The 26109-nt window shown below is 45.7% G+C and overlaps 1 protein-coding gene across 1 annotated transcript in view; it reads right to left on the bottom strand.

Annotated features, from left to right (window-relative positions):
* Positions 1-26109, bottom strand: part of LOC134983430 (zinc finger protein Xfin-like) — a gene marked incomplete at its 3' end in the record, with an annotated part of 183717 nt that overhangs the window by 27844 nt on the left and 129764 nt on the right. The window contains exons 8-11 of the mRNA XM_063949110.1: positions 16288-17698; positions 14176-14304; positions 13957-14068; positions 13272-13474 (exon numbers count right to left, since the gene is read on the bottom strand). Of these exons, the coding sequence (XP_063805180.1) occupies positions 13272-13474; positions 13957-14068; positions 14176-14304; positions 16288-17698 (1855 nt within the window). The remainder of the gene's footprint in view (positions 1-13271; positions 13475-13956; positions 14069-14175; positions 14305-16287; positions 17699-26109) is intronic.

The raw sequence follows: 26109 nt of genomic DNA, 5'->3' as shown, positions 1-26109 counted from the left end.
ACGGGGCAGGACACATAATTATATACTCGGGGCAGGACACATAATTATATACACGGGGCAGGACACATAATTATATACACGGGGCAGGACACATAATTATATACACGGGGCAGGACACATAATTATATACACGGGGCAGGACACATAATTATATACACGGGGCAGGACGCATAATTATATACACGGGGCAGGACGCATAGTTATATACACGGGGCAGGACACATAATGATATACACGGGGCAGGACACATAATTATATACACGGGGCAGGACACATAATTATATACACGGGGCAGGACACATAATTATATACACGGGGCAGGACACATCATTATATACACGGGGCAGGACACATAATTATATACACGGAGCAGGACACATAATTATATACACGGGGCAGGACACACAGTTATATACACGGGGCAGGACACATAATTATATACACGGGGCAGGACACATAATGATATACACGGGGCAGGACGCATAATTATATACACGGGGCAGGACACATAATTATATACACGGGGCAGGACACATCATTATATACACGGGGCAGTACACATAAATATATACACGGGGCAGGACGCATAATTATATACACGGGGCAGGACACATAATTATATACGACGTATAGGCCGGTTGGCACACACAGGGCAGATTTTATATATATATATATATATATATATATATATATATATATATATATATATAAAATCTAGCATATGTGCAGCACTCAGGTATATCAAACTTCAAACAGCACTACTTGCAGGTATCAATGTTTACATTTTATAAAAATTGTTGTCAGGATAAACAAGAACAAACAATGTACTCACCTTATATACCTTACACATAAGAAGTTTATCGACAATGTACTAAGCATTTGGAAGGGCCAATCTAGCAGCCTGAAAGAAATCTTGGACGCACACAATGCCTCTGACAGCCATGTCAAGCTTACATATCAAATGGATGAAAGTAGCATTGACTTTTTGGATGTAAGGATCTCTATGAACAATGCTCTGATTAGTACCACAGTATTCACCAAACCCACAGATAGGAATACGTTCCTGCATGCCTCCAGTTGTCATCCAAGAGGGTTAAAATTTGGACTGCCATATTCACAAATGATCAGAATTCATAGGATCCAACAATAATATCAAGATGACCGAAACACAGATCGATGATTTGATTCAATGACTGGTTATGCGAGGGTATATCAAGCAGCTGATCGAAACCAAATATACAGTTTTACAGATGGACCGTACCAAATTACTACATAAGAGACTAAATCACAATTTCCATGGAAGAGTGATTTAATGCCACCTCAGTAATAACAAACAGAGTGACTAAGAAAAACTGGCACGTGATTCAAACGGACAATAAGTTAGATCTACAATCTACAGACATCATGCCTTGCTACAAGCGAGCCAGGAATTTGAGGGACATCTTGGTCAAGACAGACATCTCCACTAAAAATCATCCCTATGATAATCGCCTGTTAGCTCCATTAAAAGCAGGATGCTTCAGATGCTCATGTATCACCTGTAGGCATCTCATCATAGGTGACACATTCTGTCATCCGCATTTGGGCTACAAAATTAGGATACAACATCACTTGACTTGCGAATCCACCTACGTGGTATATCAGATAGTTTGCCCCTGTGGCTTGTGTTACATAGGCAATACGATAAGAAAATTCAAGGAGAGGATGACCACTCATCGCTCTACTATTAGAGCAGCCTTAACCAATGGAACCAGCGACCAGCCGGTGGCACGCCACTTTGTGGAAGCACGGCACTCGCTTGCTAGCCTCAAATATCGAATGATCGATCATGTAGCCCCCAGAATTAGGAGAGGGGACAGACATCGAGCATTGTTAAGATGTGAGACAAGATGGATCAAGAAATTGGACGTCATCACCACTCGGGGTGTGAATGAGGCCGTGTCACTAGCATGTTTTCAATAGCCTGCACTATTATGTAGCACCTGATTCATTGACCCATTAGCTATCCAGTCATGAATCTGTTTTGCCAGTGTGTTTTCCCTCTAGTCCACTCATTATTAGTACATATAATTATATAACCTTATCCCATGACCTTTGGTCACTATAAGGCATCTACTATAGGCTCACATAGTTATATAGCTGCATTATTGAGCCATCCCCCATATATAGTATTTATTTTCTAGCCATTTAGCTGCCGTGAGACTTTTTGTCCATAGGCATGTGTATCATGTGTTATAATGTGACTCCTCTCTGCTGTCCTGTGTTACATTACTGTTATTTGTATCAGGGTCACTATCTCGGGTTTCCATGGTGACGGGTCTCCGGGATGACGAGTATAACGCATGAAGTATTTACGTCATCTCCCAGCGCCTCGGCCGTTGGGCGGGTCCTGCCAGACGGGAGCCGCTGCTGTTCACAATGGGGGGGATATAAGGTGAATACATTGTTTGTTCTTGATTATCCTGATGACAATTTTCATAAAATTGAAACGTTGATACCTGCAAGTTTCATATACCTGAGTGCCGCACATCTGCTAGATTATATATATATATATATATATAATCTGCCCTGTGTGTGATGGCTGGCCTATACGCCGTATATAATTTAGGGAACACTAAAGTAACACATCCTAGATCTGAATGAAATATTCTTATTAAATACTTTGTCCTTTACATAGTTGAATGTGCTGACAACAAAATCACACACAAATTATCAATGGAAATCAAATTTATTAACCCATGGAGGTCTGGATTTGGAGTCACACTCAAAATTAAAGTGGAAAAACACACTACAGGCTGATCCAACTTTGATGTAATGTCCTTAAAACAAGTCAAAATGAGGCTCAGTAGTGTGTGTGGCCTCCATGTGCCTGTATGACCTCCCTACAATGCCTGGGCATGCTCCTGATTAGGGAAGCCAATCCTGGGCCTTTTTTTCAATCCCGGGGATTGGGATTGAAAAATGGCCAATCCCGGGATTCCCGGGATACCCGGGATTGGCTTTTAGATAAGTGGCCGCCCCCTCGCCCCACCCCGCCCCGCCCACCCGCACATATAACTTACCATATACCGAGGGCGGGCGGGCGGGGATCATCCTTTCATCGCTGCTGACGGCTTCTGACAGCGCAGCGTGACCTCTCACGCTGCGCTGGGGACCCGGAAGGAGGAAGCCAGGCAGCGTCTGAGCGTCCTGTGGACGCTCAATGCTGATCCCTCAATCCCCAGGATTGGAGCTTCCAATCCCGGGATTGAATCCCGGACATTTTTGGGCCTAAATCCCGGGATCCCGCCGATCCCGGGATTGGCCACCCTACTCCTGATGAGGTGGCGGATGGTCTCCTGAGGGATCTCCTACCAGACCTGGACTAAAGCATCCAACAACTCCTGGACAGTCTGTGCTACAACGTGGCATTGGTGGATGAAGCGAGACATGATGTCCTAGATGTGCTCAATTGGATTCAGGTCTGGGGAACGGGCGGGCCAGTCCATAGCATCAATGCCTTCGTCTTGCAGGAACTGCTGACACACTCCAGCCACATGTGGTCTAGCATTGTCTTGCATTAGGAGGAACCCAGGGCCAACCGCACCAGCATATGGTCTCACATGGGGTGTGAGGATCTCATCTCGGTACCTAATGGAAGTCAGGCTACCTCTGGCGAGCACATGGAGGGCTGTGCAGCCCCCCAAAGAAATGCCACCCCACACCATTACTGACCCACTGCCAAACCGGTAATGCTGGAGGATGTTGCAGGCAGCAGAACATTCTCCTTGGCGTCTCCAGACTCTGTCACATCTGTCACATGTGCTCAGTAAGAACCTGCTTTCATCTGTGAAGAGCACAGGGCGCCAGTGGCGCATTTGCCAATCTTGGTGTTCTCTGGCAAATGCCAAACTTCCTGCACGGTGTTGGGCGGTAAGCACAACGACCACCTGTGGACGTTGGGCCCTCATACCACCCTCATGGAGTCTGTTTCTGATCATTTGAGTAGACACATGCACATTTGTGGCTTGCTGGAGGTCATTTTGCAGGGCTCTGGCAGTGCTCCTCCTGTTCCTCCTTGCACAAAGGCGGAGGTAGCGGTCCTGCTGCTGGGTTGTTGCCCTCCTACGGCCTCCTCCACAGCTCCTGATGTACTGGCCTGTCTCCTGGTAGCGCCTCCATGCTCTGGACACTACGATGACAGACACAGCAAACCTTCTTGCCACAGCTCGCATTGCTGTGCCATCCTGGATGAGCTGCACTACCTGAGCCACTTGTGTGGGTTGTAGACTCCGTCTCATGCTACCACTAGAGTGAAAGCACCGCCAGCTTTCAAAAGTGACCAAAACATCAGCCAGAAAGCATAGGAGCTGAGAAGTGGTCTGTGGTCACCACCTGCAGAACAACTCCTTTATTGGGGGTGTCTTGCTAATTGCCTATAATTTCTACCTGTTGTCTATTCCATTTGCACAACAGCATGGGAAATTGATTGTCAATTAGTGTTGTTTCCTAAGTGGACAGTTTGAGTTCACAGAAGTGTGACTGACATGGAGTTACATTGTGTTGTTTAAGTGTTCCCTTTATTTTTTTGAGCAGTGTAATATATATATATATTGTGACAAGAACACTGGGATAGTGTTTGAGGGCAGGTATGTTTGTCCCAGGTTCTTGTCTTACATGTTTTAGAAAGTGTTAACTTCTAGGAAAAATGCTTTTGGTTTTGTCAGAACCTTTTCAGTTTGCTGTAAAAGCTGGGTATAGGCTCTAAGAGAGCGATAAGGAGAGTTCTAGACATTGGGCCCAGTTCGGGTCTTTGGCCTCACAGAGGGCTAATCAGGGTTTCAGCTGTGTAACAGTGTTATAGGGCTGCTAGCCTGATTAGTATGGGGAGACTGCCTGGGAATGCTGCAGGGTCTGTGTGAGAGGAACACGCTTTCTGATACAAGTGAGCTACACAGTATTTACTGGAGAACTCTTTGTTTTGTTTAGTGACAGTTAGGAATATCCTGTGTTAGTTAGTGCCGGACAGGCAAGGTATTTTCTTTTGGTGTTTGTTTTATTTTCTGTTTCAATAAAACTGGCCGGGGCCAGTTGTACCAGAAACTGGACTTGTGTTGTTCCTCAGCTGCTGCGTGCTGCCATATTCCCCAGGAAGAGGCGCCTTGCACCCCTACAGTGTTACAACATATATATATATATATATATATATATACAAGTGGAAGGTCCCACACTCTCACCCAACACAGACAGCGGCTGGGGTGCCAAATCAAAGTCTAACCCAGTGTTTGGGTCAGGCTCATTGGTACAGTACAGTGTATCTCCACACTTCCGTGGAGAAAGATAGCACTCTCCAGACTTAAATATTTCAGCAAAAAAAGTCATTTATTGAAAACTTGGTTCCATAATAAAAGTACAAACCAATGCACATAAACCAAAGAAAAGGGGCTCACCAACGTTTCGGTCCTGTTTTGCGGACCTTTCTCAAGGTGTCTGCCAAAATAGTCAATCAATCCAGTAAAGTCATCAGTTAGAAACAAATGAGGAAGGAACCAGGATCCTGGTTCCTTCCTCATTTGTTTCTAACTGATGACTTTACTGGATTGAGAGTGCTATCTTTCTCCACGGAAGTGTGGAGATACACTGTACTATATATATATATATATATATATTCTTTCAAAATGTTCAGGTATTGCGCAACATGAACTGTTGTGAATCAGAGTTTATGATACCACAATGAGTGCAGCTTCAGATCCACTCCAAGCCACTGGAGTAAGGGTGAAGACTGTCAAAAAAATGGAGAGCGCACTCTTGATTATATAAGAAGTAACAACTTTTACTTTGTAGCATTTGAATACATACATTGAAAGTTAAAATTCATCAGCAAGGTGTTTCCACCTCAACTTAGCCGGTATATCTCCCGAACCACAGCTCGTCTGGTCTCCGGCTCTGAATCCGGGGGTTGACGTCACGGCGTCTACGTCACTTAGCCACGCCCAACGCGTTTCGTACGTCAGGTACTTCCGTTGGGCATTAACATTCAATGTATGTATTCAAATGCTACAAAGTAAAAGTTGTTACTTCTTATATAATCAAGAGTGCGCTCTCCATTTTTTTGACAATATATATATATATATATATATATATATATACATACACACACACACACACACACACACACACACACACACACACACACACACACACCCACCCCAGAGGGGAATATGGAAACCAGAGGAAGTCACATGATGTAATTGCAGCTTCCTGACAGGCCACTGCCCCCACTCCACATAAATGCACTGATATAAAATGTCTGCCACTATTTACTTACACAGAGACTCCCCCCCCCCTGTAATGTCACCCACTATTCACATGATATGCCACAATCACACATAGCCACAATCACAAGTACATACAGTCACTACTGGTGGTTCTGGGCTCCGGCCAGTTCAAGGGAAATCGCACAATCACAATGGCAGCATGTGTACCCACCTTTACACACCAGACGGGTATTTATACACAGCAACACTGATATTATGTGGACACAAAAGTAACAATACAATGACACATTAACAGGAAATTGTTTCTGTCACCATAGCGACAATTATCTGGAAATAAGATAATACACAGACACATAAAAAGACTCAATGGAAATCTTTTGTTTTTAAACGACTTTATTTCATATCTTTAAAATATAGAGAAAAATCTGTGTATTAAACATTAAAAATACTTTACTCTGCAAAACAGTCTATGGGGGTCATTCAGACCCAGCCGCAACAGCGGGCCGCAGCAGTTTGCAGGTGGTGGCACAATGCACATGCGCAGCGGCCGTGCGGACACACACATTGCGATCACATCCCTGAGGGGTGAACGCGGGTGGGCCGGTACCATTTTCCGGGGAGGCTGCGTGATGTCACATCTGCGTTCATCTCTGATTAACCCCCTATAAGCTTCCAGAGTGCACCTCATATCTCATCTTTTCCAAGTTACTACAAATGATATGAGATCGGTAGCAGCACTACTTTCAGGATTATTACACAGAACACACATAAAGGCTGACACAGCAAATAACAGTAACACATACAAGGGATTAATTAGAAATAAGGAGGCATAATCATTATGTCTAATTATCAACTGGTTCTGTGCAGGACACATACACCTCTTTACTGCCTCCAGCAGCCCCTGGTACTGCACTGTGACCACCCGCCCTGTCTCCCCCCACTACTGCCTCCCACCATCTCACCCACTACTGCCATCCACCCTGTCTACCCCCACTACTGCCTCCCACCATCTCACCCACTACTGCCATCCACCCTGTCTCCCTGCACTACTGCCACCCGCCCTATCTCCCTATACTACTGCCGCCCACCCAGTCTCCCCCCACTACTGCCACCCACCGTCTCCCCCCACTACTGCCACCCCTCTCCCCACCACTATTGCCACACGCCCTGTCTCATCCCCCTACTGCCACCACCCTGTCTACATCCACTACTGCCACTGTCATGTCTCCCCACACAACTGCCACCCACCCCATCTCCCCCCATTAATGCCACCACCCTGTTTCCCCATCACTATTGCCACCCGCCCAGTCTCCCCCCACTACTGCCACTCACCCTGTCTTCCCCCACTACTGCCACCGCACTCTCTCCCCCAATACTGCCATGCCCTGTCTCCCCCCCACTACTGCATCCGCCCTGTCTCCCCCCACTACTGCCACCCATCTCCCCACCACTATTGCCACCCGCCCTGTCTCCCCAGACTGCCACCGCCCTGTCTTCCCCCACTACTGCCACCACCCTGTCTCCCCACACAACTGCCACCCGCCCCATCTCCCCCCAATACTGCCACCACCCTGTCTCCCACCACTATTGACACCCACCCAGTCTCCCCCCACTACTGCCACCCACCCTGTCTTTCCCCACTACTGCCACCACACTCTCTCCCCAATACTGCCACGCCCTGTTCCCCCCACTACTGCCACCCACCATCGCCCCGCCACTACTGCCACCGCCCGGTCTCCCCCTCGGACACCTTAGTGCTGCTTGGGGATAATAATAGGATTTTGGTTCTTACCAGATAAATTATTTTCTTTGAATCCAAAGGGGGCACTGGAGTACTCTTGAGATATGGACGGTGTGTTAGCAGGGACAGGCACATTTAAATATTGAAATTAGTAACCCTCCACCTCCTCCATACACCAAGGTACCTCAGTGTTTTTACTGAGCCAAACAGGAGCAATAGATAGGATGAACATTAGAGAATTACATATAACATTATAACATAACGGACAACGATAAAGTTGACACATAATGAAATGGACAACTGAACAGTTGACGCGACAATAGATAACAATCACCTTAACAATTGAGCAAGTTGGTGAGAATCCGTTACCATAAGATCTACTGAACTTACCACAGGACAGGTGAAACTGCTCTGGGTGGGCGTCCAGTGCCCCCTGTGGATTCAAAGTAAAGGATTTATCTGGTAAGTACCAATATCCTATTTTTTCATCCACTATGGGTCACTGTAGTACTCTTGGGACATACCAAAGTTTCCCCCTTGGGCGGGAGAGCTGTTTGGCACCTGTAACACTAGACGGCCAAAGCTAGATGCTGATGCCGCAAACGTATTAAACTTGTAAAAGCGCACAAACGTGTGCACTGATGACCATGTAGCCGCACTGCAAAGTTGCGTCATAAAAGCTCCATGACCTGCTCCCATGACGTTCCCACAGAATGCAAGGAATGTGCTGACACATGCAGTCGGTGTTAGACTAGCATGAAAGTGCACCTGATGAATGGTCAAGTTAATCTATCTGGCCAAGGTCTGTTTGGAAGCTGGCCAACCTACTGCATCATAGAGAACAAACAACATATCCGTTTTACGTACTGTTGATGTTTGGGCTACATAAATGCGGGGTACGCGTACCACATCCAATGTAGCTGGAGTTCCTGCACCCTCTGATAATACCGGAACTACGATTGGTTGATTGATTTGAAAAGAAGATACTACCTTTGGTAGGAAAGCGGGATTCGTCCGAAGTTCCGCTCTATCATCATGAAACACCAGATACGGTGGCTTGCAGGACAAGGGAACCCAATTCTGAAACACGCTTTGCTGAAGCTAAGGCTAGGAGAAAAACTGTATTCCAAGTCAGAAACTTAACATCCACTTGTTGCAAGGGTTCAAAATTTGAAGACTGTAAAAAATCTAAAACCAGATTCAAATCCCATGGCGCTGTAGGTGGTATAAATGGAGGTTGTACTCTGAGGACACCTTGCAGGAAAGTGTGAACAGTTGGCAAAAGGGCCAAACGCCTTTGAAAGTAAATTGACAAGGCAGAGACCTGCACCTTTAGTGTAGATAAACGCAGTTCTCCATCTAACCCAGTCTGTAAAAATAGCAAAAGACGGGATAACTTGAAAGGATAACTTGAGGTCGGAAAATTCCGAGCTTCACACCACCCTATACAGGCATGCCAAATCCTTTGATAATGAGCTGCCGTTACTGGCTTTCTCTTTCTAGCATGTAACATGGTTGGTATAACTGATTCTGGAATGCCCTCTCATCTGAAGAGAGTGGTTTCAACAGCCACCCCATCAAACGCAGCAGCGCTAAATCGAGGTACAGGAATGGATCCTGTTGTAGCAGGGCAGGACGTAGCGGGAGTGTCCACGGATTGTCTGCGAGTAGACCTCTGAGATCCGAGAACCACGCTCTCCAAGGCCAATGAGGCGCCACTAATATGACTATCATGGACTGTAATTTGATCCGCTTTAGCAACTGAGGAAGCAGTGGAAAAGGTGGAAACCGATACATGAGGCTGTACGGACACGTGATTGTGAGAGTATCCACTGCCACTGCCTTTGGATCTCTTGTTCTGGACACATACTGGGGTGTTTGATGATTTTGGCAAGATGCCATTAGATCCACCTGTGGGTAAACCCACCTCTGGAGTTAGGGCCCATTCCCCTTGATGAAAATCCTGACGGCTGAGATAATCCGCCTCCCAGTTGTCCACTCCTGGAATAAACACTGCCAACAATATCACTTAAGGATTCAAGCAACTTCCCGCATGGCCATGCGACTTTGAGTTCCTCCTTGTTTGTTGCTGTATGTGACGTCACGTTGTCTGACTGAACCTGTCGCAGCGTGTTGTAAATTGCCCTGAGTTCCAGGACATTTATTGACAGTAAACTTTCTTGTGAAAATTAAAATTAACTGCGCTTGTTATGTACCGTGCTGCACCTGGAGCCAGGAAAGAAACTACAGAGCGCACAGTCCCGCTGGACGCAGCGGGATCTGAAACGCTGCCAGCCCCGCCGGCCGCCGTGCGGCAAGAAACATCAAAGCCGCTAGCCTCGCCGGCCGCCGCACGGCAACACACATCAGAGCCACAGCGGCTTGTGAACATCCTAAGCGCAGGGAAAGGTAGGACACCTGCAAACCAGGTTAATAAAAACTCACTGTGCTGGCTACTCCACTACATATTCACTCAAAAGAGTGTAAACATTCTCGATTTAACCAAACTATTTCATTTACAGGTACCGCATATCTCTGTTAACATTTTTTCCTTTATACATAATTATTTATTTTTCATAGCGCTTTCCATTTTTTCATTTTAAAAGTAAACTTTCTTGGTCTGACCAGAGACCCTGAAACTGACAATTTTGGACCACTGCTCCCCAACCTCTGAGACTTGCGTCTGTCATCAGAATAATCCAATTCCAGACTCCAAATATTTTTCTTGCTGTGAGATTGTGTACTTGGAGCCACCAGAGTAGTGGTATTCTGGCCCTTGGAGACAGCCTCACCATCTGATGAATTTGTAAATGCGAGCCTGTCCACTGTGCGAGAACATCTAGTTGAAAAGGACGTGAGTGAAATCTTCCGAACTGGAGTGATTTGAAAGACGTCACCATCTTTCCTAACTAACTAATCCATAAAACCTTTTAGTCCGTGGACGCACGGCCAAAATACGGGTTATATTAAGTGTCATTTCACTATTTATTTTTTAATTCAGGTGATACATTGCAGCTGTATTTAATACAGTATTTTATTAAATAAATGTGTATACTTTTTACTAGGCTATATTGTGATTCATGTGGCATTTGAAACACTGTTTCATTAATAAATGTAATATTAGACTCTCCTAGCGCTCCCTTCTTTTGCTTTTTTTGATCTTATTGATAATCTGTTGGGACAGCCCGTCCACAACTGGTGAGCAGCTATCAGAGTTTAATTGGGTTTGTGTGTGCTGTGGAGCGCCGATTCAAAACCAATTTCTATGTTGAAGGAGTATCTGTTGAGACGGAGCTTTGATGAGAAGTACAGAACTATTATCACTCCCAGGGATCTGAGATGAGCTATCATCAGAGACATCCCCTTCGTGAACACCCGAGGTACTGACGAGAGGCCAAATGGTAGTGCCTGAAATTGATAATGGTTTTGTTGTACTGCAAACCTTAAGTACACCTGATGTGGTGGCCAAATTGGAATGTGTAAGTACGCATCCCTGAGATCCAGAGAAATCATGAATTTATGTGGCTCTAAACCTGCAATCACTGAATGCAGGGATTCCATCTTGAATCTGTAGTAAGCGATGTAGTGATTGAGCCCCTTTAGGTTCAATATCGGTCTGACAGAGACATCCAGCTTTGGTACTACAAAAAGACTGGAATAGTAACCTTGACCCTGTTGGTGATCTGGGACCGGAATCAAAACTGCTGACTCTACGAGAGACTGAATCATGGTCTACAGAACCGCCTTCTTGTCTCCTGATACAGGCAGACATGTCTTGAAAAATCGCATTGGTGAAAGACAATCAAACTCTAATTTGTAACATTTGGACACTAAATTGCGGATCCACCCATCTATGGATGTCTGAAACCACGCCAAATGAAACGTCTGAAGGCGTGCTCCCACTGTCACGATCCGGGTTATTACCCCCATTATTTACCTGCTAAGTGCCTTCTGAGACTGGCCCGGCGTTCCAGGCCTGGATTCCACCTGCGCTGTCTGCGGGCAGCGCACTGCATATCTGTGTCTCAAGGTTCTCCTCTCTGATTGCCGCAGCGCTGGCATGGCAATATTACACAAAACATCCATTTGTTTAAAGTTTGGCATCTCCTGCCCTCCGCGGCCATTACTGCCGATTCCCACATGTAAAATACAGACAGACTTTCCTTCCAGTTTCAAACATGGGCGCAGCCATGTTTGTTTTTTATCACGTTGTTTTCAGCCTATCCGCTGCAGTCTGGACTCTGCCTATATTATCCAGCCAATCCAGGCTCACCAGCTGGTATAAATATCCTGCTCCAGGGTTGGGTAAGGGTCAGTGCTTTGGTTGTCAATCCTTGCATACATGTCTCTCCTGTTTGGTGAATTCTCAGCTTGACTTTCCAGGTACTCCAGCTCCTGTGATTCAGCTTCTCCAAGAGACCGGCACCAATTACCTCCCTGCGGTGCAGCCTGACTCCTGCAGTGTTCCAGCTCTGCTTCCTGGCTATCTACTTCGATCCTGACATTGGCTTCCAGCTGTGGACCTGCTCTGCTTCCAGCGGTGTCTTGGTATTGTTACTACTTCCATTATCTACAGCATCGCTCACTAGCCTCTGTGGTAAAGTGTCACTGGCTTCCAGCGCGTCACTTACATCACCCTCAGCTTCCAGCAGTGCTTGGTGTTACCATCTGCCTACAGCGGTGCTTCACGTCATCTCTAGCGGTATTCATATATCACTCTGCATCTCCTTCTACACAACATCGGACCACAGTATCCATCAATGTTCACCATCAAACTGTTGCTCCAGTGGTGAGTTCAGCACATCTTTCCTCACACCGGTTCCGTTCGGCAGTCTCTGGCAACTCTATCTACTTCACTTCAACCTCAGTGTAACAGTGCCTATCCCAGTCTCCTGTCTGCCACCTACTGGGCGGTACTTGCTGGTTCCTCATTACAGCGGTTAGCTGTGGCCACAGACTTTTCAACTCCGGATTTTGGCAAGGACTTTTGTCATCTTGTTCTGCATAGCCACAGTCTCAAATACCAGCTGCATTCCCAGGAACTGTACTGCATTTCATTCTGCACTCACTGTTGAAGATATCTCATTGCCAAGATATATACTGTGTGTTCAATAAATTGACTTTTATATTTTACTCCATTGTTGTGGTCACGCCTTTGGGTTGATGGTGTTCAAACATCCTGCATTTCTAGGAACCTAATCTTACCTCCACGGTTCACCTACACGCCAGCCCCTACATCTGAAGCTTCCCTAAGTCAGCCTCAGTTGTCACACCCACAACTGAAGATACGAGATGGGCTGGAAGCCCGTCATGCCACTGGCTTGTCGGTCGTCTTAGTGTCATGACGGTTAGTGGTTTATTGAAAACCACGTCATCTACCATGTCTACTGTGTATGGTTGTTCTTCTAGCATGGCCTCGAAAGGACTGAGGTCTATAGGATTTGAATGCTGATCCAGATAATTTACATTTAGGAACCTGTAAAGGCAATGGTAGGAAAACAGACTTTCTCCCCGTGGCCTGAGAAATCCATTTGTCCAATTCAGGACCAAACAACATCTCGCCAGCATAAGGCAATGCATCTATTCCTCATTTGGACTCTGCCTCCGCCTGCCAAGAATGCAGCCAAAGTGCACGTTGTGCTGCAACTTGTGAAGCTGAAAGGTGAGAACTAACCAGGCCGACGTCCATAAAAGCCATACCTAGATACTCAGCAGATTCACAGATGTTCTTCTTGTAGGCCCAACTTAAGCTGTGTTGCCCATGCAACTACAGCCTTGTTAATCCAAACTCCAACCAAAGCAGGTCTAAGCAACACCCCTACTGCTGTATACACTGACTTTAGCATAGCGTCTAGCTTACACTCTGATGGGCCTTTAAGCGTCATAGCAGCTGGAACTGGAATGGTTAACTTCTTAGAAAGTTTTGACACCAAGGAATCCACAGCCGGCCAATTTCACCATTTAGACGTCATAGACTCTGGGAACGGGTAACTTGACAGAAACCGTTGAGGCATAGAAAACCGTTTATCCGGATTCTTCCATGCTTCTGTTAACTGCTTATTCAGAGAATCTGAATAAGGAAAACACACCGGTGTTCTCCGTCTTTTAGCAAATAACACTTCATCATTTGAAAGAGGTTCTTCAATCTCCGTAAAATTTAGAACCTGATGTACTGACCGATGAGATTATCAATGGCCAGACTATCAGTAACCTCATTATCTGACTTCTGGCCCAATTCACCTTCCTCATGTTCCTCTTGAGCTATCAGGTCTGGCATTGAATCGTCAGAATGCAACATCGCTGAAACTGGTAAGTTATAAAACAAATGCTAACTATCTTTCGGAACTGAGCTAGACTTGGACTTTTGTAAGCCTTGCAAAGCCCTAGACATCTCCTGAGCCCCTTCTGGTATTACCCTAGCCTCAGATCTATCCGTCTCACGCTCCTATCGCGCAGCTTCCAATTTTGATTGTAACCCAGACATTACCCAAGGAGGATCTGGGTATGGGTTCGTATTTGCAGTCGTATTTGCAAGACATACTGTGCATGCAGCAGTTCCGTCAGGTAACACACTCTCACAGACCTTGCAGCTAAGCTGCTTTTTTGATTTTGCATTTACCTTACTCATTATGTACACAGACAAGTAGACAAAAAACAGACAAGTCCCACGACTCAGTAAAAATGTAACTAAAGTGTGTATAACCCAGAAGTGCAGTGTACGTGGGACACACTATAATCAGTGAAACCTGTGCTGTACCGAATTCCTACTAACACCCCAACTCCTTCAGTGGCCGAGTGTTGTAGGACAGCAGCAAACTTCCTGCAAGAAGAACCAGGAAGTAAGGTTAAAATGGCATCCTGCCATGTGCATGCCTATACTCAAGTATAATAAAGCATGCAAGATGAAACTTATTACCATATTAACCGATATATATTGTGCTCAGCCTCCCCCCTCTCCTCCTTCTAAAGACAGACTCGCGGCAGCTGCCGTACTCGTGCTCCTCTCCTGAGCACCGACAAGCCAATTGCTGCAGCAGCAGCACAAACAATCCCGGACCAAAGCTTCTTAATAATCTGGGAAGGGATTGAGTGTAAAAAAGAAAAAATCTATGAAAAATAGAAAAACTGTGGAGAACTCCCCACGTGAGGTACCTTTGGGAGTATGGAGGGGAAGGAAGGTTACTAATTTAAATGTGCCTGTTCCTGCTAACTCTCCGTTCATATCTCGAGTACTCCAGTGACCCCAAGTGGATGAAAAATAAATTACCCATAGTGCATCTGGCAACCCAATTACAGCACTAGTGCCACCCACCCTGTCTCTCCCCTCTGACACCTCAGCACCGCTTGGGGATACTAGCCACAGATAGTGCCTCCGGCAGTCCCCACCACAGCAATAGTGCCATCCAACATGTCTCCACTCTGACATCTCAGAACTTCTTGAGGATTCTTGGAACTGCTGGTAACAGTCCATCTGCAGATGGAAGCAAGCTGGGCAGTAAGGAGGAAGACGCTGCTTCTGGTACCTTGGACCCCGGTCATGTAGGGCTGGGAGAGTCAGTAAGATTAATAGTCCCCATCTTACTGGCAGCCGGTGAAGGGAGTAGAGAATGGGTGTTATGTGGCAGGAACGGGCTGGTTAGGTAACAGCCTGGCTGCTGCATTCTGTACAAGCTACAAGCGGTGCAATTCTTTTGCTGGGAGACCCAGTTAGAGGACATTGAAGTAGTCTATGCGTGATTATACAAGTGTATGTATGACTGTAGGTAGATCTTCTGAGGGAAATAAGTGGTGGAGTCTGGCTATGTTCCTCAGATGACAATCTGATTGTGGCAGATACCTGATATCTAAGTGTCACTCCAACATCCAGGATACCAAGATTCCGCACATGATCAGCATTTTGTAACTCTGAATCCCCAAGCGTAAGTCTGGTTGCTTTGCAAAGCTGAGCTGTAGCCCTGCCCTTTGGTGGTGAGCTTCTATCATAAAGACCTGTTTCCCCAGGACTGAGTCACAGCCAACTGGCATCACCAACACCTGGAGCTCAGCTAGACAACCATTTAGGATTGGTACTGGGTACCTGGAGCAAAAGACAGGTCATCTGCATAGCAGTGGTAGATGAGGGCATGACATCTGAATATTTCACCCAGTGGTAGCATGTATACTGCAAAAAGCATAGAAGATAGGATAAGAACCTTGAAGAAAAACGCATGGCAATGATGAGTATACTCCAGAAGATTAAAATGGTTCCTCACCTAAGTGATGTCTGTTGTGTGCAACAAGAGCTGATTTATTTCTCAGAGTATGGAAATGGCTTCTCACCCGTGTGACTTCTCTGATGTATAATAAGACTTGATTTCTGGGTAAAACATTTCCCACACACAGAGCAATAAAATGGCTTCTCACCTGTGTGACTTCTCTGATGTGTAACAAGACTTGATTTCTGGGTAAAACATTTCCCACACTCAGAGCAATAAAATGGCTTCTCACCTGTGTGACTTCTCTGATGTGTAACAAGATGTGATTTCTGTGCAAAACATTTCCCGCACTCAGAGCAAGAAAATGGCTTCTCACCTGTGTGACTTCTGTGATGAATAACAAGATCTGATTTGTGTGCAAAACATTTCCCACACTCAGAACATGGAAATGGCTTCTCACCTGTGTGACTTCTCTGATGTATAACAAGACATGATTTCTGGGTAAAACATTTCCCACACTCAGAGCAATAAAATGGCTTCTCACCTGTGTGACTTCTCTGATGTGTAACAAGATGTGATTTGTGTGCAAAACATTTCCCACACTCAGAACATAGATATGGATTCTCACCTCTGTGACTTCTCTGATGTATAACAAGATCTGATTTGTGTGCAAAACATTCCCCACACTCAGAACATGGAAATGGATTCTTATCTGTGTGACTTCTCTGATGTGTAACAAGATCTGATTTGCGTCCAAAACATTTCCCACACTCAGAGCAAGAAAATGGCTTCTCACCTGTGTGACTTCTCTGATGTGTAACAAGATTGGATTTCTGTGCAAAACATTTTCCACACTCAGAACATGGAAAAGGCTTCTCACCTGTGTGGCTTCTCTGATGTGTAACAAGATGTGATTTCTGTGCAAAACATTGCCCACACTCAGAACATGGAAATGGTCTCTCACCTGTATGACTACTCTTATGTTTAACAAGATTTGATTTCCGTGTAAAACATTTCTCGCACTCAGAGCAAGAAAATGGCCTCTCACCTGTGTGACTACTCTGATGTTTAACAAGATTTGATTTCCGTGCAAAACATTTCCCACACTCAGAACATGGAAATGGTTTCTCACCTGTGTGATATCTCTGATGTGTAACAAAAGCTGATTTGTATGTAAAATATTTCCCACACTCAGAACATGGAAATGGCCTCTCGCTTGCTTTAACTGGCTGATGGGTTATAAGCTTTGTGTTCTGTGTAAAATAGTTGGCATCTATAGAACAGGGAAACACTGTATCTACTGTCAGAGCTGTAACAGATGCACCAATATCAGAGTGATCAGGAGAACATTTCCCAGGATCAGAGGGCTCAGCTGATAGAGCTGGATGTATAATTGGGGTAATGGGGTTATCTCCTGGAGAATCCTGTCTACTGTCATTATCTTTTATGTCACAATCCGGGGATAACATTAGATGTCCTTCTGAGATATTCCTGCTTGTGTGTCCATCTGCTGGAAATAAAATACATTATGGAAATGTGACATTTTCTGTAACAATATTAATCTTGTAAACAATAGGAGAAGACGACTCTCTGGGACACTTAATTGTAAATGTGTGTGTATAATAAAACATAACTTTTAATGAAGGCTTTATAACATTGTGTCTCAGACTATCATTGTGTCCACCCTCCTGAGAACACTCACAATAACAAATGTATTATAATAAGACTTAGATATATCTCTCTATTGTACTGGTAACTAACCATGAAGTATAAATGGAGATGTAGTCACTCGCCAAGTCCTATGTCAGCACCAATGTAAAATAATGGATGTGGAACATATCGTATGAATTGGAGATTCTAGATGAACAATAACATCAGTCATATGAGCTGATGGATCAGAGAAATGTCTCCTAACGTTACTCCTGGAAGCATTGGTAAGGTAGCATTCCTTTATGTGTGTGCTCATACGCTGGTAAGCCTGTATATGTGTTACTCACCCTTATATAACGTATATTGCTACAGCAGAGTAGGTGTGGAACAAGGTACTTTACATGCAATACACCATATAATACCCTGTAATCCTCATCATCTGCTAGGTTATAATCCATTTTTACAAACCCCCCCCCTCCCATCATCAGTGTCTTACCTCTATACTCTCAATAGTAATAAGGATGATGTGTGTACGTTAAGTATGATACAGAGAATTACATATCAGGATCAATACAGCTGCCACCATACTTCTGCTTCTCACACGTGTGCTACTGGCAGCAGTGAACATCTGAGTGAGAGTCAGGGGAAAACAGCAGAGTCTAATGAGAAAGATTGGATCTGCCTTTGCAGGGATGTACCACACCTGTCACCCCTGTTAGTATATAAAATAATAAATAAAAGGGGCGTGATCTATCCAGACGTGCTTTCTGGAGCACTCCTCACTAAGTGGCTTCTTATCTACCCTACCTGATAGCTCTCAGCCGCCACTGGGACCAAGACCCAATCTATTAAGTCCCCCACTCCTTCTGTCCAAAATCCGTTTGCGCCGCTCACTCCGGGCACCGTTCACTGCCGCAGCCTAGTGACACCGCTGAAGCCACAGGCTGTATTCTGGGGCTAAGTGCACTCAGTCTTTCCTGCACGCTCCGGACTCCTGACTTGGAGGCGCTTTTGTCTCAGACGGGTGCACAGCTCCCACTACTGCTGGGGACAGAACGGGCTGCCCACAGTCACTGGAGCCCGGCGGTGGTATTGGGAAGTGAGATGGCTGCCAGTTTGGATCCTGGTGCCTGGCCATCGCATGCTTTGCCTTCTGCCTTCAATAAGGTGTAAAATTGATATAAGCCGCTAAATAAATGTCCTGACGGCTGGACCGGGGTCACTACACTAAATTGAAGCATTTGCCTGGAGGTGAAACTACCTTCTATTTATATGGTACCACTATAATCTACTTCCTCTCAGTCTACATGCAGAGCCCAGTATCAAGTATCGTCTGAGTACAGCTCATTAAACTCTGATTACAACCTCACAGTATATTATTTTGTGGATTTATTCACTGAATATATTTAGCCATTTGTGTCTCTCTGTGCGGAGTACTTCACGTCTGTGATCACGCTGACCTCTAGTGGAATTTTTTGGTCATTACTGTGTTATTTGAGTTGCATTACATCATGTTTACTTGAAATTTGGGCTCGGATACCCCCATCAGCCCGACTAAGACTTTAATTTTGAACTAAGTAATCTTGATGTAACCTCCTGACAGTGTACTACTGCTCCATTTATTTATAGATTGTTTGTATTTTCCTATCTCTGAGAGGTCCGTCTCTTTGTAGCCGGCTTACAATACCTCCAAAAAAGGTTAAAAAGGCCCCACCTGTCCATCTCTTTGGTACCTCGAATTCAGGTGGTCCTTCTGAGACTGCTACATCATCATCTGCTACTTCTTGCCAGATGCACAGCCCAGCTGTAATGGCTGAAGACTTCTTAAGACACTATAGATGGTCCTGCTACTCTACGCTCCCTTCAGGAAGACATGTTCTCTATATGTGATAAAGTCATTGATTTAGAAGACAGGTCTCGGAGAAATAATATCAGAATAATGGGCGTTATGGATTATGTTACAAATGCTGAGCTTTATGATTATGCCACGGTTCTCTTTTCAGAAACTTTCACTGAAGGCTTCTGCCGCAGACCTTCTTATTGATAGGATCCATAGACTCCCAAAGTCCAAACAGGCCCCTATCCAAGCACTGAGGGACACTCTGCTAAGGGTCCACTTTTTCACATTAAAGAATGCTGTTAGGCGCCGGGGTCCGCTCGGCCGTGCGGGCCGGCGCCTAGCAACCAGGGACGCCGGGCGCGTTCAGCCGCCGGCTCCCTGGCAACGCCTAGACGCCGGGCGCACGGAGCCGCTCAGACCCTAGCAACAGGGACGCTACGATCAGACCGCGTTCCCTGTTGCTGGGTCTTAATTAAATCAGTGCTTGTGTGTTTTGGCCGTGCAGCATGCAGCTGCACGGCATCATTATGTAATTACCCTGTCTGGATCAGGATTGGAGGGCTCTCAAATATAAGCACTCCCAGGACTTCTCACAGACGCCGGTGATAGCTTCCTGTTTGCCTGTGTCTGCTGCAGAGAGAGTTCCTAGTCCCGGTCCATTCGATTGTTCCTGTTGTCAGTGATCCTGTACTCGGAAGTTACCATCTGTTCCTGGAGTCTGACCCAGCACCTTAACATCTGGTGGCGTTCGTGAGTCGCGGCGCTGCCGTGTGTTGCGGCTTGTCCGCTACTGTTTATTATTTGCTTTATTGTGTTCTGGAGCTTTTGCGGAGGATTCCGCTTCCACAAGATCCACTCTGGTGTCTGGCGGTGCTGGATAGGAGTGTCGGATCAGTGGATCCTTGGTTGTCCTTTTTCCCTGGCGGCTTGTCCGCACATACCTTTTGAATTTGTTAGTTAGCTTGTAACCCCTGGCCTGGTTGTTTAGTCAGAGGGCCCCTTGTTATCACCCTGTCTCGGACTTCCCCTTGTCTCCCATTAAGACCTGCGGGGGCATCGGGGTTGGGCAGACATAATCCGCCCTTCGAACGCGGCTGCCATGGGCTCAAGCAACCATAGTCTCGCAGGGGATTTCTGATAACACGGGCGAGACAACGGAGTTAGGGCGCCAGGGGTTACTAGGCTCTCCAGCTCCCACAACCAGTATATTGTTCCTGTACTCAGATCCCTGTCATAAGATCTTCTCCAGTCGGGAGTACAGGAATCATAACATTATCACCGGCCAGACAAAAGAAAAATTTTTAACTAGAGTTAATTTTTTCACTTATTCAGTTGGGAGAATTTTGTCGGTCTCATGAATCCCACCGGTGTTGGGCCAAATCCTGGCCAGTTTTTAGTTAGTCAGATTCAAGAACTTACTCAGATGGTTCAGGATCTGTCCCTCCGGGTGAGCTCACAGGAAGATCTGTTACGGACTTCCCCGAGGGTCATCCCTGAACCAAAGATGCATCTGCCTGACCGTTTTTCTGGGGATAGAAAACAGTTTTTTAATTTTAAAGAGTCTTGTAAACTTTATTTTCGGTTAAGACCAGTCTCCTCAGGTACGGAGGCTCAGCGGGTTGGAATTATTATTTCTCTGCTTCAGGGGGATCCTCAGACCTGGGCTTTTGGTTTAAAGACAGACGATCCGGCCTTATCGTCTGTAAACGCCTTTTTAAAATCTTTGGGGCTATTGTATGATGACCCTGATAGAGAGGCGTCCGCAGAAAGTCAGTTGCGTGCTCTTAGACAGGGTAGGAATCCTGCAGAGAATTATTGTACGGAGTTTCGCCGTTGGTCGAACGACTGTGGCTGGAATGACCCTGCCCTGCGCAGTCAGTTTCACCTCGGCTTATCTGAATCTATAAAAGACAGTCTCCTTCAGTATCCCGCTCCTGAGACCCTTGATAAACTCATGGAGCTCTCTATTAAAATAGATCGTCGGCTCAGAGAGCGGAGGGCTGAAAAAGAGGCATCTGTAGTTTCTTTTCCCTGTGTTCCTTCCGTTCCTGTAGACATGGAGGAACCTATGCAGATTGGTCTCTCCAAATTGTCTCCGGAAGAAAGAACCAGGAGGCAAAATTCTGGTCTGTGTTTATACTGCGGAGGTAAGGGACATTTTGCCCGTAGTTGTCCAAACAAGTCGGGAAACTTCCTGACCAAGTGAATAGTGAGGGGGTTCACTTTGGTCTACAGCTCATCTCCTCAAATAATTCACTGTTGGTTCCAGCTAAAGTTTCTTATGACAGCCTCTGTTCCTCGGTCTCTGCTTTTGTGGACAGTGGAGCTGCAGGAAACTTTATGGACCTAACATGGGCCAAGGCCTTAGGTATTCCTCAGCTAACCTTAGGTAGGTGTATCACCATGCATGGTTTAGATGGGAGTCCCTTATCCAATGGGGTTATTTCCCTATGTACTCCTCCTGTTTTGCTCTCGGTGGGAGCTCTACATTCTGAAAAGATTGAGTTTTTTCTTACCCATTGTCCAGCAGTTCCTGTGGTTCTGGGTCACCCTTGGCTGGCCTTTCATAATCCCATCATAGATTGGCAGTCTGGGGAGATCCTACAATGGGGTACCATCTGTGATAAAGAATGTATTACGCTTCCTATCCGAGTAGCCGCTGCCGGGTCCGCACATATTCCTGGAGAATACCAGGATTTTTTGGATGTGTTTTCCAAGGGCAATGCGGATATTTTGCCTCCCCATAGGCCTTATGATTGTACCATAGAGTTAATTCCTGGTGCCACGTTGCCTAAAGGAAGGTTATATGCATTGTCTGGTCCTGAAACTGTTGCCATGAATGAGTATGTGAAAGAAAGTCTTGAGAAAGGGTTTATCAGGCCATCTAAATCCCCTTTAAGTGCAGGTTTCTTCTTCGTAGAGAAGAAAGATGGTTCCCTCAGACCCTGCATTGACTTTAGAGCGTTGAATAAGATCTCAGTAAAGAATACTTACCCCCTGCCGCTGATCTCTGTCCTCTTTGATCAGCTACGTTCGGCTGTTATTTTTTCTAAGATTGATCTTAGAGGAGCATATAACCTCATTAGAATCAGGTCAGGGGATGAGTGGAAAACGGCATTCAGTACTCAGTCAGGCCACTATGAGTATCTGGTCATGCCATTCGGCCTATCTAACGCTCCGGCAGTTTTTCAGGATCTCATTAATGATGTGCTCCGTGAGTTTCTGGGAAGATTCGTCGTGGTCTATTTAGACGACATTTTGATATATTCTGACTCTGTAGAACAACATGTTACCCAGGTGCGTCAGGTGCTAAAGAAATTACGTGAAAATCACTTATATGCCAAGCTGGAGAAGTGTGAATTTCATGTCACGGAGGTATCCTTTTTAGGGTACATTATTTCCCCTCGGGGATTCCGAATGGAACCAAAGAAGCTCCAAGCCATCCTTAGTTGGGCGCAACCCACCAACTTAAAAGCAATTCAGCGCTTTTTAGGGTTTGCAAACTATTATAGAAGGTTTATTCACTCTTTCTCTGACCTAGTTGCTCCCATTGTGGCACTTACTAAGAAGGGAGCAGATCCTACCAATTGGTCATGTGAGGCTAAAGTATCTTTTCAGGCCTTGAAACAAGCCTTTGTCTCAGCCCCTGTCCTTAGACATCCCAACCCAGAATTGCCTTTCATTGTTGAGGTTGATGCCTCGGAGGTTGGAGTAGGGGCTATCCTTTCTCAGAAGGATCCAGATTCCCTTGAGTTACATCCTTGTGCCTTTATGTCCAGGAAATTCTCATCTGCAGAATCCAACTACGATGTTGGTAACCGGGAGTTGCTGGCTATTAAATGGGCTTTTGAGGAGTGGAGACATTGGCTTGAAGGAGCGACCCATACCATTTCAGTTTTGACTGATCACAAAAATCTTCAATACATTGAATCAGCTAAGCGACTGAATGCCCGACAGGCTCGTTGGGCTTTATTTTTCACTCGTTTCAAATTCATTATCACCTTCAGACCTGGTTCCAAGAATACCAAGGCAGATGCCCTCTCACGCAGTTTTCTTCCCGTTCAAGACAACAGTCCTGTTACTCCCATACTTCCGCCTTCATTCATTCAGGCAGGTCTCACACAGGATGTTTTTTCCCAATTGAAGCTGCTTCAACATCAAGCTCCGGGAAATACTCCTGCTGGTCGTCTTTTTGTTCCTGAGTCTTTGAGGGCAACTGTTTTAGAGGAATTTCATGATAGCAAAGTTGCAGGGCATCTGGGAGTCGCTAAAACTTTGGAACTGGTATCCCGCTCAGTGTGGTGGCCTGGTCTTTCTAAAGACATTAAAGAGTTTGTTTTTTCGTGTCAGGTCTGTGCACAGCATAAAGTTCCCCGTTCTTTGCCTATTGGTCAACTTATGCCCTTGAATGTTCCTCTTAGGCCATGGTCGCATATCTCCATGGATTTTGTGGTGGATCTCCCTCTGTCAGCTGGATGCAGAGTCATATGGGTGGTAGTGGACCGTTTTAGTAAGATGGCCCATTTTATTGCTCTTCCCCGATTGCCATCTGCCCAGGGATTGGCAGTCTTGTTCCTCCGTCATGTTTTCAGACTCCATGGGTTACCCACTGATATTGTTTCTGACAGGGGTCCACAATTCATTGCACAATTTTGGAAGTCTTTTTGTGCTTCGTTTAAGATGAAATTATCATTAACCTCCGGTTATCATCCACAATCCAATGGACAGACTGAGCGAGTGAACCAATCCCTAAAACAATATTTGCGTTTGTACTCGGCCAAACTCCAAAATGACTGGTCTGAGTTTCTTCCATTGGCGGAGTTTGCTTACAATAATGCCTGTCATTCCTCCACCAATGTGTCCCCATTTTTTGCAGTTTTTGGTTTCCACCCCAGAGCTAATTCATTTTTTCAACATTCCTCTGTCTCCTCTCTGGCCCTGACCTCTCATCTTAAACTTATTTGGAAAAAAGTGCACCTGGCTCTCAAAAAAGCAGCTTTCAGGGAAAAAAGATTTTCTGACAGGCTCCGGCGGCCGTGCACTTTTAAAGTAGGAGACAGGGTGTGGTTGTCGACTCGCAATATCAAACTTCGACAAACCTCAGCCAGATTGGGTCCTAGATTTATTGGACCATTTCTCATTATCAAAAAAGTCAATCCAGTTGCTTTCCGGTTACAGTTACCAAGAACTTTGCGGATCGGAAATACCTTCCATTGCTCTTTGCTCAAACCATATGTTTCTTCTAGCAGATTTCCTCGTAAAAAATCTCAGGGGAGATCACCAGTTAATGTACAGGGTCAGCAGGAGTTCTTGGTTGAGAAGGTTCTCGATTCCAAGTTGTCCCGGGGTCGGCTTTATTTTTTGGTGCATTGGAGAGGTTATGGTCCTGAGGAAAGGTCGTGGGTCCTAGATGAGGACCTTCATGCCCCAAGGCTCAAAAGGACATTTTTTCAAGAATTTCCTCAGAAACCCGGATTTAGGGGTTCCTTGACCCCTCCTCAAGGGGGGGGTACTGTTAGGCGCCGGGGTCCGCTCGGCCGTGCGGCCCGGCGCCTAGCAACCAGGGACGCCGGGCGCGTTCAGCCGCCGGCTCCCTGGCAACGCCTAGACGCCGGGCGCACGGAGCCGCTCAGACCCTAGCAACAGGGACGCCACGATCAGACCGCGTTCCCTGTTGCTGGGTATTCCTCGTCCATAACTTAGTGCCTGGATAATCTGCAGCTATTTCTGGATATTTCTACTGTGACGCTGGACAAAAGGCGTCTATTCCACCCAAGGAAATGTACAATACAAATGGGGCTTTCCTACTAAGAATATTGTGATGCGAAACGGCGCCTTCACAGTGATACCTTCACCCGAGGATGACCCTGCTATTCTGAAAAAGTGGGACATTCCTATTGACAGTCCCTCATGACACTTTACCTAAACCAATCCCGGAGGAGTTGTCTTCCGTCTTGATGTAATATGCTAAAGGGGTAAGACTGTTAGAGACACTCAGAGTTTGTTTACTACTGTAACATGTGCCAACCGGGACTAAGTTACTCGGCATGGATCTATTTTTGGGCCAGATTTATTTGCTCTTGTTATGGGTATTAAACATATATTTTTATCTTTATTTCCTGTGCTATTTAATTGCTATATGGTCTGATATTCTATCCACTGTTACATAATACCTTTCTAGAATGTTTGGGTGTTCAGGTAAAGCATGACTGATTCATCTAACATCCTGTTGCCCTTATATCTGTGTTGGTAGAACCTAAATTGGATATCAGGCCATGTTCCTGGCCTTTACCTCCTTTGGATACATTGGTTACATTGAGATATGATATTTTTTTGTACAGTTGTTACTATGATGACTAGATTTTGCACTGTCATATGGCTACTTGGGGTAGTTGGTGGGTTTCCCTTTTAGGCCAGACTGCCACC

The sequence above is a fragment of the Pseudophryne corroboree genome (assembly GCF_028390025.1).
Source record: "Pseudophryne corroboree isolate aPseCor3 chromosome 3 unlocalized genomic scaffold, aPseCor3.hap2 SUPER_3_unloc_15, whole genome shotgun sequence".
In the NCBI taxonomy this organism is placed as follows: domain Eukaryota; kingdom Metazoa; phylum Chordata; class Amphibia; order Anura; family Myobatrachidae; genus Pseudophryne; species Pseudophryne corroboree.
Note: the sequence above shows the minus strand (reverse complement) of the source record. Positions and strands in the feature narration are given on the sequence as shown.